Source organism: Xenia sp. Carnegie-2017, unplaced genomic scaffold, assembly GCF_021976095.1.
Source record: "Xenia sp. Carnegie-2017 unplaced genomic scaffold, XeniaSp_v1 HiC_scaffold_22, whole genome shotgun sequence".
In the NCBI taxonomy this organism is placed as follows: domain Eukaryota; kingdom Metazoa; phylum Cnidaria; class Anthozoa; order Malacalcyonacea; family Xeniidae; genus Xenia; species Xenia sp. Carnegie-2017.
In genome coordinates, this window is record NW_025813485.1 from 4,096,316 (window position 1) to 4,115,268 (window position 18,953).

An 18,953-nucleotide genomic window follows, 5' to 3' on the forward strand; every position below is an offset into this window, starting at 1 on the left:
TAAAAAGATCAAACATACTTTTCTCTCAAACTTTCAGCCACCAAGATTGACAGTTGTTTAAAGCGCTCCTGTCAATATAAGCCTTGAACCAATTTGCCTTGAACTAAGTCAACTGTCACAATATAATGGATACCGCTTTACGCAATCCGTTTATTTTTGTATATGAAATATACATTTACCCTTCAAAGTAACTTAAAGTATTTTCACAGTAATTGCAATACACGACTTAACAAAAGCAACTTTAGTAAAATTTACCTTCGATGATCATTATAGATTTTTCGTAAATTCATTCGTAACAATCTTAAAAATTCTGTTACTTACAAATCAAAACATAATTATCTTTTGTTGTATCCTAGTTTTTAAACAAAAATTATTAGGCGCTACAAGATAACTCCAACCTGTTCAAAGACTGGTGTCCAGAGCAAAACAAAAGATGTTGTTGCGATTTGTGAATTAATAGGTCATAGCTATACGCATATTAGTTATGCTTATTGACATATAAATGTGAAAGCAATTTGTTTAATTTGTAATTTTGTACACGACATGATACCATTAAAGGTACGTATGCCTGTATCACTTCTATCATGTGTCCATGTGGATTTATGGATGTAATACATGTATTTAAAGTTTATTTACGTTCTCCGTTAGTTCCTATGGTCGAACAAAAAACGATGTATCAACATTATACTTCATTTAATAACAGTAATTCAATCTGAAATCGTGTTTTTGGTTAGTTACGTTACCTCGTATGATGGCTACATACGTATATATATGGTTAATTACATGCTAATGGCTTATTTTTTAACAAAAATTGTTGAACAAAAACTTTAAATATCATACTTTCATAATCCTTGTCGTTGTAACGCAAGTTTGTACAACAAAATAAAACATAAAAACTCAACATAAAAATTTAGACGGGGCACTGTAATACCACAATGTGAATCCCATTTCACTATCATTCGTGCTTTCAACAAGGTAAATTCAAAATTTCAAAGTGGTCTGGTGCTTTCTTTTATGCGGGGTTTTTGATTCAGAAACATATCGCGTCCACTCTTTCTGAACAAGCATTGGTTTAGGATATGTAGATCCAAGAACAACGCCAGCAGTTTTCAAAGCTCGCTGAGAAAGTGTCCAGGGTACATGAACCCCACCGTCCTTTAGACCTTCCAGTTCAGGAACCCAAATTCGCACATACTCGCCGTTCGGATCATAATCTCGAGCTTGTTTGATCATGTTAAACTTACGTATCTCACGTTGGTCGGTACCAATCCCTGCAATATAATTCCAGTTCCCATAGTTGCTAGTGACGTCGTGATCTAAAAGTAAGGATTCAAACCACTCGGCTCCAAGTCTCCAATCAAGACCAAGATCGTTTACCTGAAATGAAACGCAAAGACTTAAAGCAAAGTTTTTAAACCACAGAACATTTTAAATTTTTAAGGAATAAATGTGGGGAGAAAATAATATTTTATCATGAATCATTTGACTCACTAAAAAACTGGCAACATTTTGCCTCCCTCTATTCGACATCCATCCAGAGAACAACAACTCTCTCATATTTGCATCCACGAAGGGTATTCCTGTTTTACCGTAACGCCATTTATCAAACATTTCCCAATCCAACTTCCAAGGGATCTTTCGACGCTTTATGCCTGACAAGTAAAATATACGATCACCATGTTTGAGACTGATGAACTTGAAAAAATCTCTCCATAAAAGCTCGAACACCACCCAATATGTGGACTGGTTAGCCATTTGTATTTTCTCGTATTTCTTGATTTCAAGATAAATTTTACGAGGGGAAATTGTTCCATTCGCAAGCCACGTACTAAACTTTGTCGAGTATTCTGTGCCAATCAAGCCATTTCTGGTTTCTTTATACCTTGAGACATTATTGCTTTCGAAAAAATATTTCTCAATACGACTTAAGCCACTCGACTCCCCTCCATTAAAAGGAAAAGCGGTCCGCTTGTCCACGCATAGGACTTTATCATCACCAATCAATTCTCTCAACTCGGGAATCGAACCGGTATCGTTTCTTATAAAATCCGGTAATGTTGGCAAACTGCTCGGTGTTGACAACAATGAACGACAGTGTGAACGATTTGTACTCTCGATCTTTTTGCGAAACGCAGTGTAAAAATCAGGAAACCCTCCAATAGAGCTATAAGGCAGATCATCGATGTGCAAAAGAGTGAGACCCCAAAACTTTTGAACCTTTATCTGCTCATCATTGCAAATAATGTCCAGGTCATCTTCAATCTGCACTTCTTCCTTCGTAATTTCCTTCTGATAAACTAACGTAACTGGATCTAAACAATCAATGTATCGAAAATTAAGATCATTATAATACGTTATTTTAGTTAAACAGTTTGCAGAGAAATGGACATTTGATAAGAATAGAAAACAAATAATTTCATATACTTAAATACCTTTGCAATTTTTCTTACACAATTGTATTATTTCAAGTACAGCATCCTTGATGGCACCATTTCGCACAACTAGATCACTTCCCAGATTCTTAAGTGTCTCCCTTAAATTATTCACACTTTCTATCATAAAGCGTGCGCGATAAGCTGCCGTTCTTGGAAATTTGTAAGTCCATGTTTGTGCTTTAGGGCCATATATTAAAGAGTCAAAACAGAATAGCGGAATCACAATGTTTGCATTTGATTGACACCAATGAAGGCATTCGTTATCATGGACACGTAGATCATTTCGCAGAAGATAAATAGCAATAGACCTTAAAGCCCCGTTTGCCATGATTTGTCAATAACACTATGAAATGTATTAAACCAACACATTATGTAATACAAGTGAGAATAGAAAATAGAAGATAACTATAGAAAATAAACCAAATGCTTAAGAATTACTACTGTCGTACAGAGTTTTAACAATGCTAAAAATAAATCTTCTTTGCTACATAATAGTATAAGGATATACCATCAAGTCGTGAAAGCAGACTCCCCTGTAAGTCACCCCCCCTGAAAGTAACTGCCCTCCTTGTAGTGAAAGTGATCACAATAACAAACTATTCAAAAGCTCAAAAATGTTTGATACTTGGGTGGAAATAAAAACCAGCCATAGGTAGTACTACTCTTTGGAAAATAGTTCATACATCCAAGCATGCATGCAATGATGCCCACTTTAACAAAGTTAAACCATAAAGTAAATGGTTTGAACCCGTGAGTATCGTTACATGTTTGTAAATGTAGATCGTCCAGGTTGGTATAGTCCTGAGAAGGACTGTTTTTGTCGAGATGTCAGTCAACAACAACAAAAACAGTCCTTCTCAGGACTATACCAACTTGGACGATCTACATTTACAAACATGTAAAGTTAAACCATGTAAAGTAAATCAGAATTGATAGTCACATAAAAATAAATTTTGGCCACAAATGTTATGTATAGTACATTTGATCATTAATTTTACTGTTTGTAAACTGAAGTAAAAAACAACAACACACAACCATAACAACCTTAGTAAAAGTTCAATGTTCATCTTATACGTGTGTCAACTGTCAACGGTTTGTGACATTTATACATTTAATACTTTAATAAATATCAACAACATGCGTAATGCAGTATTTTACTTTGATAAAAAGGTATTTATGGAAGTTTCACAGGAAATTTATTCCATTGATTGTAAGGTACAATCTCTCGATTCTATCGTCAATCATATTATATAATTTGATTACATAAAGTTCGCCGTTCGACATTAAAAGATTTGACACAAAATTATAGCGACAAGCCGACAACATTATTATCAACCAAAGAAGAAATTAGTTTCATACCTAACTATTTCATAAAATCATCAAATGTAAAAGCCATTTCGATGGGCGACAACTACACGACCATTGATAAAAGATTTATTCATAGGCAACGTGTAAACAAACTGTGAACAATATGGTCACAATTTGACTGATAATTGCACGTGAAGTGCGTGACTAACTTGACAGGAATTGGTGCTTCCGTTTCTACAAGATAATTTTTTGGGGAAAGGTCATTGCATTCATTAACTTAACTTTTCATCGAGTTTCTAACAGTTGTAGCCCTAACATAACTGTTGTCTTCAGACGAGAAAATTAATTATCATTTAATAGAAACAGTAGCAAATACAAAAGAAAAGCTTTTACTTTATGCATTCTCCATGGCTAAGTTCATTACTATTTTATAAAATGTTTAGGTTGTCCTTTAATAATTGTTACAAAATTAGTCGAAATTTGCCATGAATTTAATCGTAAACTAACGATGGTTAATCTTAGATTTAAAATAACATATTGCGGAATTGAAAAGTATCGCTTTGTAATAAAAGGATAGATTATTTGTAATTGTAAATAATAGTGAGCTCACAACACAAAAGTATCCAAAAACAAAGAAGGAATACAGAATCATTGGTATTGTTTCAAAACTGTAACTAAATCTAAGGTTTGAGTTACACGATAACGGCGCGGGTAATTGTTCTGCGATGCAGAGCTTCGCAGCCTTAGGGACAGAGATCTTCACAATTCTGGAAAATACTAGCCCCAAATTCCAAAAACACACATCTAGAAAAAAATCACTGTAATGCCTAAATTTTGTTTGATGCGATTAAATATTTTGTAGTTGGGGTTTTAAACCCAATGAAAGTTTTCCAGTAAATTCTACAATTCTGAGAAAACCTAGATTGGCTAGCTCGGATAGTGGATATTTGATCTCGAGGTTTGAAAAATACTTACAATTAAATTAAATTGTTCAAATTTTCAGATCTAAATTTTTAGTGGGCGAGCTAGTCCTTTTTTTCTATGGACAAGCAATTTATTGGACAAAATTCAGCATTTCACGCAGACAGAGTATGTCCTTATGCTATTGTGCCCTCCCCCCGGCCCACTATTGAACACGCTCTGCCGTTACTATCTGTCGTGATCAAATTTGTTCAATTTTTTTGTGTAAGGCTTCAAAAGGCTCATCTGACGTCGACGTTTCAAGAAAAAAATTTGTTCGTTTGAGCAGTTTAAAATAGTAAGTGTAATAAAGGTTTGCCCGTCAGAAACTTACTAAATCTATCCAGTAGGAATTGTCTTAAAGGAAGTTGAACTTGGAGACATGACCAGTGCTATATGTTCATTTCGAAACATTTAAAACATGTCATGATATGTGAGGTGTGAATTGAATAATATAAATATAAATACGTATAAGTAAATAACGTAAAAACGATGATTACACTGGTAAAAAAAGTTGTTTTGCTAAACAGCAGTGTCTAGTTCATCATCTTGTATTAAAGCATTTTGTTTTCCCACCCTATTCTTTGCGTTCCTACGCACTAAATAAACTGTTAAAATGATTGCAAAGATGACAAACAATCCAGCAAAGACACCAATTATCAATTTATAATGGTTTGGAGCACCTGAAAAAGTAGAGAAAGAAATATTTACGTATGAAAAATTTTGATAAACGAAAATAACCCTTTTATAAAAATAAATGAAAACACCTCTCATGAGCACAGTGCACGAAAAAATAAATGTTTTTTATAAGCTTACCATTTGAAGATTTGCATTTCACTTCTTCATCAAATACAGCATCCATGATTTTATTACGAAGAGATGTATGGGAAATGTAATCAAGGAAAAGCTGGAAAATTTTTGGAAAAAGCGATAAATGGAAAATGTGGCTATGTTGTTTGTTTTACGTGACACATATACAATACCTCAACTCTTGTGTAATTGTTAGTCTTTTTTGCATTAAGGCGTAAGTACCAGTCACGGATAACATTCTTTATCTCATGGTTACCAAAGCTTGAGATAGGTTCGACCTTAACTCGCATATTACGCGACATTATCTTTTGAAAAATGAGTGTATGGTTGCCAGACTTTAAAATGATATCATACATGCCATCACAGGATTGATGTATCGTGAAAATGAACTTTTCGTCTGTGTTGATCATTTTTCGAATGCATGTTTTGCTCTTTCCATCACTTTTCCAAGAGCAAAAATCTACAATAACGTTGGTAAGACAAATCAACAAGAAACAAAAGGCTATTTCAAGTAACCTGAAGCGTATGTTAGTGGTCAAGAGTATTTAATGTAATGCAACCGTTATTCGCTGGAAAATCAAAGATGCATGAGTTAGTTCAAAGAAACAGAAGTACAATTTAATCATAATATCACCACATACCTTTCAAACAATCTTCATTTACATGATAAAAGTTTTCAAACCTGTAGGCATTCAGTTTTATCTAAATATAACAGTATGTATATATACAGTGCTGATATAAAAATATAAAATGTTAATTACAAGCAAAAATACATAATGTACTTACAATGACATGCACGTTATCTTTATAGAATCCTTCTGGATGGTCATGCATTTCAATTGACAAATTATATTTTCTGCTCTCATCTACATATATAGAAGTGCAACACATAAACATACTTTGTAGTTAATGGTAACTTTACAAAATAACAAAAAAATATAATTCAGTATATGTCTCCTACCAAGTGACACCATAACGTCTGATGTCAAATTTTTACTCTTCCATGACAAATCCAAAGTTGGTATTACAACAGCCAAGGAAAGAGACAAGGGGATATTGCATGGATAGAATTGAAACATCGTAATCGTTTTCCTTCCATGAAGGTCAACCTCTTGAACAAAGTTTTGAAAATCTTTCAATGACGTAGCTAGAAAAAAGACAATAACAGCTTAAATCTTATAATCTGTAAAATGAACTCAATATTAATAATGTAGGCATGCATATGATGATTCACAATTAACTAAAAATTGCCATTAATAATACTCTGCTTATAAATAATTTTATAATCTGCAATGAATTTCTTCAACAGACTTAAAAATATCATTAAAATGCAAAAGTGGTTACGATAAACTCAAACAAATAAAGTTGCAAACAAAAATTATCAAATATGACCTAAGTTATGTGCTATAGGCCAGCATGTACTTACATTTAAATGTTTTCAGAACTGTCCTTGATCCTAGGGGTTGTACTGGTCTTATATTAGATGATAAGTGAGTTAAATTCCCTTTCCTATTTTGAGTTTCTAATGCTTTAAATCTGTTTAGGTATTCCTCAGATATAAAGAGTCTTTCTTTGAAAACAAGCCAAGTGACAGTTTTTAAACAAGGTGGTGTGGTCAATGAACCCCTGTAAAGATAGAAATCTTTTTTGTTCTTAGGCAAGAAATTTCCAAATTCTAGATGCATCATTGTCTTTTGACCAGGTTTCCTCACAAGAGAAGACTGATTGGTGACATTTCTCCAAAATGTGTTTCGTGAAACACTTGTTGAAAGATCGACCAGTGTTGAAATTATAAATAATCCATCATTCTTTAGGCTAGCAGTCTTTATACTTTGATATTTGAAGTTGTAAAATACAAGTTGAATCTCCAATGATGCACTTTCACCATTAACTTTGTGCTCTGAGCCTTTACCTCTTATGCCCCAATGAAAATTTATTTCAACCAATTTGAAATTTCCACTAACATAAATGATATCACCTGACACAGATATATTAATGTCTACTGGAGGCTTAAGTTTTAACACTTTCCCATCATTTAAAAGGGTTACCTCATATAATGACGAAAATTCTTTGCTAAAATTAAGTTGCAATGGCGTAGTAAGAGTGACTGCTTTTATGTCAATTATATCAATTGGACTCTGGTGCTCTCCATCACAGGATGTCCATATTTCACCCCATTTCTTCGTATCTTCGTACAACAAAGTACAAAATACAGACTTAAACATAAATAAGTCAATATTTAACCAATACAAGAGTAGTATGATACAGGATCGCATAATTGTAATTATTTCTACCCAATTTTATCAACTCAACTCATAACGTTTTGCTAAAGATTGCCTTCAGTTGAAATCACTGGTTGAAATATGCTCTACGAGAAATTGAACCATAAATCAAACAGGTAAAGCATAGGTAAAGTAAAAAATTAAAAATGGCCGCAGTCACAATGTTCACATGCGCCGGCAGTTTTTTGGGTCCTTATAAAATAGTTTGTTAACATTGCAATTGAATATTACGGTTTGAAAAACATGAAATGGTTAAATGTGAATTTTAATAGAAACAGCTCTAAAGCTTGAACTAACTTCCAACAACAAGTCTACATAAGAACTTATAAACCCAAAATGCCACTCTAACTCAATAAACAATAACCATAATCCTTGAACAGACGACAATTTTATAAAAAATAAAACAAAACCCAATCCCCCAAAAAAGACATCTTGTCAATTCAAATTTAAAATTTAAACAACACTTTTTAATTTTAAACTGCCATGTAACGGCTTAATTTCGAAACCATCGTACTGATACACGATGATGTTCTTACAAACTGGCACTGGCAGTTACGTAAAAAGAGAGGCTCAGAGTCAGAGCTGCCAAGTATCTCTCACTCTTTTCAGTCTCAATCTCATACTCATTGCTACAATTAGAACAGTTATTATCCGGTAATTACCAAATGTAAATAGTGATTATCTACTCTGCATAGATAACGATTACTTACTCAAGTCAATATATGTGATGTAGATGATGTGCTTTGTTTACGCAAGCAGGCAGATTTGGTCAAGTACATTCGGACAACACTAGCAAAACAATAGTTAACCTCTCTTGGGATTAATCTGCCCGCCAGGAAACCATAAACAAGGCAAGTCGTCCATAACTAAGTGCCGGCTGGTTAATACGTCATTCTGTCTGATGATTCTTTTGAAATAAAACCGAAATATTACGTTTTAAAAAGTCTTTTGCTATAACTTAAAGTCTTTTGCTATAACTTATATTTTACCGTAACTGCGTAAAAGCACTATTGATATTGCGCATTTAATAAAAAGGACAAATTTTTTTAAAATGGACATGTTTCGACATCTCGTGATGTCATACTGAAGATGGCATTCAGGTCTATTTTAAAAAAATTTGTCGTTTTTATTAAATGCGCAACTTAAATTTTAGTTTTCAAGATGTCGTTTTTCGGAAATCGATGTGTTTCATTTCATACATCAACCAAAAATACAATGAAACCTCTCAACACATAACGTATATAACATATGATATGTTAACGTCATTGGATGGTGCAATTAGTTATGTAATTTGCTTCTGTTTATAATGAAGACAAGAATGGCATCACTCTCAAGCGGGTTTAATGTCAGAACTTAGCTTAATCCTGTTTTAAACGTAACGGGTGAACTCGAGCAACATTCCCAAGTGTTTGGATCTGGCCATCCAAACACTTGAAACTGTTTTGTTAATGTCTTATAAAATAACAACAAGAGGGTAGTGTTGTATCTTGTAGGCTTTGAAGCTGTAAAATTAAGTAAACAACGAAGTCAGAACCACACAAACGTAGAATTTCAGCGAGGACTTTAAAAATTTGGAAAATAACTAATCTTGAGTTAAGTACGAGTTTACTAGGCCAGAAATACACTCCACGTCATACTGACGATAGCATACTGACGATAGCAATTTCGATTTCCTTGTTAGGTTTGGATTGCCAAATCCATCGATTTCCTTGTTAGGTTTGGATTGCCAAATCCATGCAAACACAGGTATCATGTTATCTTATAAATGTTAATTGTTGAATTTGATCAAATTGTAGCGACGCCAAAATTATTTAAAACCGAATTACATATAATTGTTTGATACATTATGTTGAAAAGAATAAATATATAAGTGTAAAGTTACATTATTCAACATAATCATTTACTTTCTGTTAGCTCAATTTCTTCATCGTCAAACAAGGTCGACTTCCTAAGTTCTGCATCATATCAAATACCTGTTACCTACTTCAATAATTCATGGCACATTCATTGTTTTCAACGGAGTTCGATTACATACTTGCTGGCATTTAACAAAAACACCCACGGGAGATTTATGAAAGTGCGTAAACGATTCGTGATGACGTGACAAGCGTCTTCCTCATATATATGATAGAGTGGGTGCATGAGTATTTTCGATTGTTAGAAAAGGTTGAGTTTAATAAGTTGAGAGCTTCATGTCATAAAACAATCTTTTAACATCCAAGTACCAGTGGTTCCACTCTCTTCTAAATCAGAGGCTTTAACTGAACAAGGATGAAACTCAAGAACACTTCACTTGGTATTTTCTTTTTCATGTTTTTAAACTTAGTGGTTGGTAGAAATATTTCAAGTAATAGCTCAGAACGGAGATCTATTTCACCGACTTTCACCATAAGTTCATATACATATCTGTCGCAATACACCAACACAATCGACGCGAGACACAGTGATATAACAGCAAGCATCAGAAGTTATGACTTAACATCATCCGTTCAAATTACACCAACTGTGATACCGACAACGACACAGACCAGATATTATGGATATAATTCCTCAGGTATGGATTATTGTATCATCCTTTTCATTAGAAATCGATGATTTATGGATGATGTCAGCTTTCTTGTGTTTTTATTCTTTTCGTTTTTGCGCGCTTTTCAATTTCCGTTGCAATATTTCTAAAAAGAATTCAGTTTACGAGAAGGATTTGCGAAGTGACCATTAGAACTGATTTCAGACAAAGCTGGACAGCTCTTACAGTAGAGTTGAACTTTATGTTGTATACCATGTTATCTGTTTTTTCGAACTCTTAAGCGTTTACCTCTCCGTTGTCAAACATCAACACAACCGAAGTGACAGACAGGAATGATACAACAAATATTACAAGTTTTGACTTAAAATCCTTAACATCGTCCATTCAAATTACACCAACTGTAATACCGACGACACAGACCAGATATTATGGAAATAATTCAACAGGTATGGATTACTCGCTTTTGATAAGCGATATCAACTCTTTTTTGTATTCGGTACGAAGCGATTCCGATTCCGAATATTGATCGCTCGATGCCAATATATATTTCCTGATATTTTCACAAAATCCGCACAAAGACACAAACGTACGAAACGTTGTCATAAAGGCTGGTGACAACAACCATACCAGTCACAATAATTCGATGACGAATTGAAAATATTATTTTAAAATATAGTTGAATATTTCTGATATAATTTATCCATAAACCTGCAATTTTCATGATTATAAAATTGGCAAAACTGTTTTAAACTTATTATGTAGGGCTATAGGTATAATAAAAGCAAATATTTTTTCAATTGCAAGGTGTAATGACGGGAAATAGCGTCAAAACAACATCCTTGTTGTGCTCCGTAGGCGTTCACAACGGAAAAGTGAATTATATTTAGATCAACCTATAGCAAAATCTACCATATACTATACAAAACGCCAATGCAAAACGCTTTGAATAACTCTGCTGAGCTGAACATATGAATATTCATTTTGAGTTATCCTTTCTAATTTTTACTTCTAGTGATTGATAGAAATCATTCAAGTTTACAACAGCAATCTATTTCACCAACTTTCATCACGAGTCAACATACGTCACAATTCATCAACGTAACTAACGCGGGTTCGTCCGTTCAAATCATACCTACCGTAATAACAACGACACAGGCAATACATTATGGATTTAATTCCTCAGGTATGGATTATATCGTGTCATATTTTTTTCATCTTGGGTTTTTTAGTAAAGCAATATATGGTTGTGTGGGAGGGTGTAAGACAAGTCCTAATGATAGCACGGAACTAAGTACTCTGCAACTGGCAGGACAGTTGCACTGGCGTTGGCGATTTCTTTGTGATTTCTTTGTGAAAATCTTACATATTTAAAATCAATATGCAAATTTAATTTTCCTGTTACATCATCAACAGATCTAAAATCTTGGGAGCAGTCTTTATAAAACAATTCAAAAGACGCTAGATATTTAAATTCCTTTCAAAATCAATACCATTTACTAACATTGTATAAATTCTTTGCTCTGGCATTTCTGTATTCTTTTAAAACATAACAATGCCTACACCGATTTCACAGAAAAAATATATAAAATGCAAACGTTCTGCATCCCTCTTTGACATCGAGCAAATTAGTTTTACATGCATGCTTAAGTAATTTTAATTATAGGACTTCTTTTCTACCACGCACTTTCAAAATACTAATATCATATGGATAATATTAGATAATTTGTGGTTGGGGATTTCCTAATTTACGTACGGTAAAATCATGTTTTATTTTGTGTATAACCCTGTCTTTTTTTGTCCAAGTTAATCAATGCTTGATGTTGACGATTAAATAACTGAAAAAGGGTTTCATTAATTAGAAAACGACAAACTTTACGTGTCGCAAAAGCTTGAATAGCTCAAGAAGAGAGCACGAATGCAAACCGTAATTGTTGAAAAGAAAGTCAGTCATTACAGTTTTAAAAGATCTTTCATTCAAGACAAATAAATCATGGGCACTTTCATAAAGAGAACAAACTAAAATAGCGGAGAAATATGTAAATATTTCTCGTAATAGCTGTAAATCATTTTTGAAAATTAAGGTCGTAGTCAAAACACTTCAGTTTTAAAAGATCTTTCATTCAAGACAAATAAATCATGGGCACTTTCAAGTAGAGAACAAACTAAAATAGCGGAGAAATATGTAAATATTTCTCGTAGTAGCTTTAATCATTTTTGAAAATTAAGGTCGTAGTCAAAACACTGAACTCCGTTAAATTGAAGCCAAACATCATCACTCCAAGTGTCAGTTGAAAAAAGAAGCGGTTTTCGACGATCATTTCTATTCATGCTGTTCAGTGGATTGCCAGCTTTTTTTAAATACAAGCATCATAATTCTTTTAATAAATGGATTGGATCATTTATATCTAGATCAATAGTGTTTTCACAGGTCTGAATAAAAGTATAAATACATCGAGAATTATAATTGAGAGGTAATGGTGGGAACTGAAAGGCAAAGCAGGATTGTTTTAGCTGCTCTTACAGTAGAGATGAATTGTACGATATACCTTTTTATCTATTTTTTAAAAAATTTTAGCAATTACTTCTCCATTGTCAAACATTAACACAACTGATGTTGAAAAACGACTCATATGTCGACAAATATTACAAGTTATGACTTAAAGATCTTAACATCATCCATTCAAATTACACCTTCTGTAATACCTACAATGACACAGACCAGATATTATGGATATAATTCGACAGGTATGCATGGACTATTCTATTATCCTAATCATTGTATGCCAACGATGTAAGACCAATTCTTTCGTGTTTTCTTTCCGTTTTGCCCTTTTGCTTAACTTATTTTTGCACTATATTTTTGCACAACCAAATTCAAAGAGAATCATTTGCTAAATGACTATTAAACTTTCATTCTGCAACTAGGGGTGGTTAGAGGGTGTTGATGGGTTGGACGGTGGGTTAAAGTTAGTATTACAGGATTTAACTATACTATTTATATAAAGGTTCTAATGAAAAGTATGCATTTTAAATCATGTTCGACAGGTTTTACCAGAAAAACCTCAATCGTCCTCAGCTAGAATGTATCGCAATCGAAGCTCTTCCTTATATTTTCTTAAAATTTTTGTAGTATTTACTTCACCAATGTCAACCAAAAGCACAACAACAACAAGAACTATTCAGACCACACAATATAGACTTAATTCAACAGGTATATGAATGACCAATATCTTCACCAATTTTTTTCATGTACTCACTCTAACAATTAAAGATGTTCAACAATGCATGGAATCGGTCTTAGATTGAAGATTATTTTATTATCTCTTCAATTGGAAGATGGTCAGGGATGATAGCATTTTTTGTGCTCGTATTTTTTCAATTTTCTTTAATTTTGCACTTTATCAGTTTTCTAAGAACAAGTTGCGAAACTAAACTAAAAGCATCACTTTTGCGTAATGATCATCGGAAAGGAATTTGTGCAAACCTGAATTATTGCAACAAGCAGGTCTTGCGAAAAAGTTGAATTTTACCAAACAGTCAATATGTTAGCGACATAATTTTTTCAAACTTTTTTAGCATCTACTGTTTTTTTTCACTGAAAATCAACACAACTAAAACAACAACTACACAAACCATGCCTTATGAATACAATTCAACAGGTTTGAAAACAAACCTTAAATATACCCACCAACGTGTTTTTATGTACTCACTATTGTGAAAATGTCTTACAGTTGATTTCTTCATCACATAATAACATGAGTTAAATTACCTCAGGTTTCTGTTTGAACGAGACTATCGGTACAGAGAAAGCATACGGAATATTTAGATGGCCAAACAGTCTTGTTAGAAACACGAGCTATAAGATTTCTTGTCCTTATAATTCCAAATCATACGCAACCCGTAAATGTCGGCAGACTAATGAAACTAGAACAGGAGGTGCTTGGGATCCTATTGACGCTGGAAGATGTGAATTCAAGAATCACAGAAGTAAAAATTTATTTATTTTAACACAGGTATGTACATAATGCTGTAAAACTAATGACAGCGATATTAGTAAGAGAAAATTTTTAAAAATCCGTAATTTTTATTTTCTAAATTTATACAACAGTAAAGTACGCCACGCCTAAAATTTCAGTCAACGTTAAAATAAAAAATCCTCAGGGCTGTCTCCTCGAATATTCATTAAAATAATACATACTTGAAGTACAGCGATGATTAAGTGACTTTTATAGAATGTTTTTCTCATAAAAATATTGCGTGTTCTGAATATAGAATGATGTGAATTCAAGTAATATTGTGGAGGTAAGTCGAAAATTATCAAAACTGGTGAAACAAGGACGAACATTGACAGCAGGTGACATTGGTTCGACAGCAATTGTTTTAGAAAAAATTGTTGCGGTCAGGAAGAAATTTAATGAGGTTTGCGTAGTCATTGAATGATGAATCATAAAGATGAGATATAAATATTAAATACGTGATTTTTTATAGATTTTCGAAGATATTTTTACGACAATTGATAACATCCTTGATGCAAGCTCAGAAAACATCTTTGAAAGTCAACAAAAAACCAACTCATCGTCAAGGTACTTGTTTTATAACATTACAGCAAAGCTATATTACTTTTTTTGGTTTCAGCCATTTAACAAATGTTATTCCGTGAAAAACTTTATATTTTATTCCGTGAAAAACTTTATACTTTATGATTTTTGCAGAATACTTGACGTTTCAAATAATTTAGCTGAAAACATACAATTCGAAGGTAACAATTTAACAAGAGTGAAAAAAAACTACGCGATTAATCTACAGATTGTACATCCACAAAATTTTAATGGATTGTCATTCTCTGGTACAGTAAAACAATCTCAAGAAAGCTTACCGTTAATGCGAAATAGCATCGCACTTAATCTTAATGTGAGAATTCCACCAGATACAACAGCTTCGTTGAGCATACCAAAAAGTTTATTTGACGAATCAACAATCAATAATAATAATATGAATAATCGGAGAGCCATTTTTGCATTTTACAAAGAAACAAAGTTTTTTACGACCTCAATATTTCAAGAAAGAAGTCTATTTGGGCGTTTAAATAGTTTGGTAATAGCAGGAAGTATTAAAGGTTTGACTATCAGAAATTTAGAGACACCAGTAGAAATTGCCTTGAAAGAAATTGAACCTGGAAACACGACCAGTGCCAAATGCTCATTTTGGGATTTTAAACTGAGCAAATGGTCTCAAGAAGGTTGCAGTTTTATAAGAACTCTAGAAGATGGTAGAATACTTTGCAGTTGTGATCATCTTACAAATTTCGCAATGTTAATGGTAAGATATATGTTCATCATTATTGAATTCAAGACCATTGATATTATAAATCTGTTGTTTATTGTTCTTTGTATGTGTATAAGTTATAAGTAGGAAAGGTTTCATAGAATTACCTTTTTAGTGTCAACAATAATCATTGATAAAAATAACAAAATTATAACGACGTGAATTTGCGAAACGGTCCTGTCTAAAAAAAATCAACAGATGTGACTCTCAAAACACAAATAAGCCATATTAAAAACAGGATAAGATCAACAACACCAAATATTGCAGAAACGCAACCTTGACTTGAAATTGTGGCCACTTGAATTACAGAAAACAGTTAATTACAAAAAAACAATTCTTCAAATAGCTGGTGACCAAACCTAAAATACAATCCATATCATACTGTTATAATGACAATGACAATTACAATATAATTAACAATAACAAAAGCAATATTTATCGAATAACAATAAGTTCCATGCGAAATAACTAATTAATGCAATAATTTTTTAATACATTCATTCAAAAGGATATTTACCCTGAGAAGACACATGATCTGGCTCTTTCCATTATAAGTTACATTGGATGCGCACTTTCGTTGATTGGATTAATTCTTACAATAATTGTGGTTCTCATGTTGAGGTAATTTTAATTGACACAAAAGTGTGTTTTCACCTTCTATCAGTTAAAGCCACAGCTTTTTCATATTTTATATTAATCTTTTTAATATTCTCTTTTTAGAGAACTGCGTAATCTTGTACCCAACCAAATCTTGGTAAATTTCTGCATCGCCTTATCGTTAACGTTAATTGTGTTCTTGGCTGCAGGAGAGAGATCACGAACAGCATCATTTGTTGCTTGTAGAGTGGCTGCAATAGCACTTCACTACTTTCTGTTGGCAGCATTATTTTGGATGACCGTTGAAGCATTTAATATGTATTTGGCATTCGTTAACGTATTTCCTATTTCCAACCCTTCCAGCTTCATGAAGAGATGTTTCATTTTTGCTTGGGGTGAGAATACATTAATATTACCGAGTGTTTCTTACATGTATTTCGTACGCTAGCATATTTAACGTATGAACAAAACGACATTATTAAATGATAATAATCTAAAATGAAATATAGTGGAAGAAATATTGATTTCAATAAGCATTTCATTGAGTTCTTAACAGTTGTAGTCCTAACAGAACCGTCGTTCTTAGAAGAAAAAATTTACTCTCATATTAAGATCCGTTTGCACTTGTAAAAATTTTCCATGGAACATATAATTTTCCAGGTTGCACATGCTTCACTTGACTAAATACACTAAGTTGAAAAATTTCTACTTCGTTAAACAATCAATTTTTTCCTCTGGAAAGTTTGGTCGCATCTCTCGTCTTAATTAGTGCATGCGAAACCTGGAGAATTGTATATTCCGTGGAAAAGTTCTTTAAGTGGAATTGGACCTTAATAGAGACAGTAAAATATTTACTTTATGCATTCTCCATGGCAAAGCTCTTTATTATTTTATGAAATGTTTAGGTTGTCCTTTAATTATTGTGTCAATCACCATGGCAACTTCATTGGATAAATATGGCGACAACACATAGTAAGTGCACATTTGGGAGTGATCTTTTTAGGGAGTCATTTCTGTAAGAATAAAATGAGATAGGACTTCGTTATATTTTATTAATGTGTGCAAGAATAGTTTTGTTGGTAAAAACTATGATGGTGCAAGTGCCCAAAATGAGCTTAAATTTGTTTGGTGTGATTAAATTTTATCGTAAAAATTTATAATAAAAATGCTAAATTTTTTATTTCAATGGAAATGCATAAATACTATTTTGTTTACAGTTATTCCAGTCTGGAAGACAAATAAAATTTACAATTCTCAATGAACAATATGCAGTTCATCCGCCCTACCCGTTATCAGCTAAAAGTCTTTTTGCAGTTTTCATTTTCAAAGAACTAAGCTTAATTTAAAATGTACGACGATCGAAGCTCTATTCCATCTCATCTGATATATTTGACAAATCATTTCTTCATTTTTTTACAAATAGTTGTCAACTGAAAGGTGTTCCATTCATCATTGGCTTTTTCACTCCAACCGTTATCATAATCTTTTTTAATCTTGTCGCATTCTTATGCATCATCAGATCTTTATATAATTCTGGTAATAACGTGACCTCTAATCAAAAAATCTCTGGTTTTACCCAAGCTCGTCAAGGTATCGCTATCATGGTACTTCTTGGTCTCACATGGATTTTTGGAATTCTTGCAATAGATGATGCAAAGCGTGTGTTTCAATATCTCTTTGCCATATTTAATACCCTGCAAGGATTCTTTGTGTTTTTATTTTTTATAATTCTTCCTTCTGGAACGCGAAATCATTTACGTCAATTTATGCGAAAAAAGACAAAGAGATACACAAAAAGCAACGAAAAGAGAGCTGGAAAAACTGCAAAACAAAATAATGTCAATAACGTTTGGAACACCAACAGTTCATCAACTCCAAATGCGGAAACTGAGAAAGTTAATCTTTACAGTATGAGTGATTCTTCACCAACGAAGGTGAAGTCTGAGAGACAACAGCAACATGTTACATTAGCTATCGATACGTCGAATCAGGATTCATTTAACCAAGAAAGCAAGTCCCCTGAACAGCGTGAAATTTTACCAGCAACTGCTTTGGAAATTGAAAAACTACCGCCTCAAAGTATATCACTAGGTGATCCCGTTCAAATAAACATTGTGATTAAAAATGCTTCTCCAGAAAATCAAAAGGATGACGCCAATTTCATGAACGGTGACAAAGAATCGTTTGAAAATTTAGACAGCACAGTTATTTCTTCACCAACAGTTGACAAACAACAGCAGCAAACTCCATTAGTTATTGATTCCTCCAAGTTACATGGAAAAACTTCAGATGTAACTAGATTTCCTGATGCTGTCTTCATAAATCCAAATGTAACACGCTACAGTGTCAGGCAGAATGGACCCAACTACCGTACTACTATTGAACTTGATTTGAAACCTTATGAACATGGTACTGTATATTTTCCTAAAAAAATATAAGTTGTATATAACATAACTGTAAGCATAACTGTAAGCATTTTTTTTCTATTATCTATTGAGCACTGCTGAAATATGTTAAAACTTACCTTAACAGGTATCTGCACCGTACATTTCCCGGGTTTTTAAAAATAAATTTCTTCTACTGAACTTATTCTTTTGTTTTTTAAATTTACTTAAAGTGGCTTATCGTGAAATTTAAAGAGTATTTTTTTCATGACAAAGGAGTAGCATTGTGTTCAAGTTCATTCCACGATTTTGCCAACAAACTATT

The 18,953-nt window shown here is 32.9% G+C and overlaps 3 protein-coding genes and 1 long non-coding RNA gene across 8 annotated transcripts; 2 read left to right on the forward strand and 2 right to left on the reverse strand.

Moving 5' to 3' along the window:
• Positions 1-676: 676 nt before the first annotated feature.
• On the reverse strand, positions 677-4,030 carry LOC124446283 (cryptochrome DASH-like). Its single transcript, XM_046997120.1, has 4 exons — positions 3,795-4,030; positions 2,433-2,778; positions 1,492-2,312; positions 677-1,377 (listed from the first exon to the last, which is right to left on the reverse strand). Exons 2-4 carry the CDS (start codon positions 2,761-2,763, stop codon positions 982-984), a joined length of 1,548 nt encoding a protein of 515 aa, XP_046853076.1. The 5' UTR covers positions 2,764-2,778; positions 3,795-4,030; the 3' UTR covers positions 677-981.
• A 953-nt stretch (positions 4,031-4,983) lies between these two features.
• On the reverse strand, positions 4,984-7,947 carry LOC124446849. The gene is made up of 7 exons (XM_046997726.1): positions 6,940-7,947; positions 6,475-6,660; positions 6,300-6,379; positions 6,155-6,215; positions 5,687-5,973; positions 5,520-5,610; positions 4,984-5,386 (listed from the first exon to the last, which is right to left on the reverse strand). Exons 1-7 carry the CDS (start codon positions 7,787-7,789, stop codon positions 5,226-5,228), a joined length of 1,716 nt encoding a protein of 571 aa, XP_046853682.1. The 5' UTR covers positions 7,790-7,947; the 3' UTR covers positions 4,984-5,225.
• Positions 7,948-9,738: 1,791 nt separating this feature from the next.
• On the forward strand, positions 9,739-18,829 carry LOC124446856 (adhesion G-protein coupled receptor G6-like). Of its 5 annotated transcripts, none has more exons than XM_046997735.1 (12): positions 9,739-10,349; positions 10,604-10,768; positions 11,335-11,505; positions 13,453-13,533; positions 14,097-14,335; positions 14,595-14,624; positions 14,811-14,905; positions 15,035-15,641; positions 16,156-16,268; positions 16,368-16,639; positions 17,150-17,216; positions 17,668-18,829. In XM_046997735.1, exons 1-12 carry the CDS (start codon positions 10,067-10,069, stop codon positions 18,680-18,682), a joined length of 3,138 nt encoding a protein of 1,045 aa, XP_046853691.1. In that variant the 5' UTR covers positions 9,739-10,066; the 3' UTR covers positions 18,683-18,829. The 5 variants fall into 5 exon arrangements, with proteins under 5 accessions (XP_046853691.1, XP_046853690.1, XP_046853692.1 ...); XM_046997734.1 differs by having other exon boundaries at positions 9,740-10,349; positions 14,595-14,741; XM_046997736.1 differs by lacking the exon at positions 10,604-10,768 and having other exon boundaries at positions 9,740-10,349; positions 14,595-14,741.
• LOC124446865 lies at positions 12,225-12,939 on the forward strand. Its single transcript, XR_006948547.1, has 2 exons — positions 12,225-12,403; positions 12,549-12,939. It is a non-coding gene; the product is annotated as an uncharacterized LOC124446865 (long non-coding RNA).
• Positions 18,830-18,953: the final 124 nt, after the last annotated feature.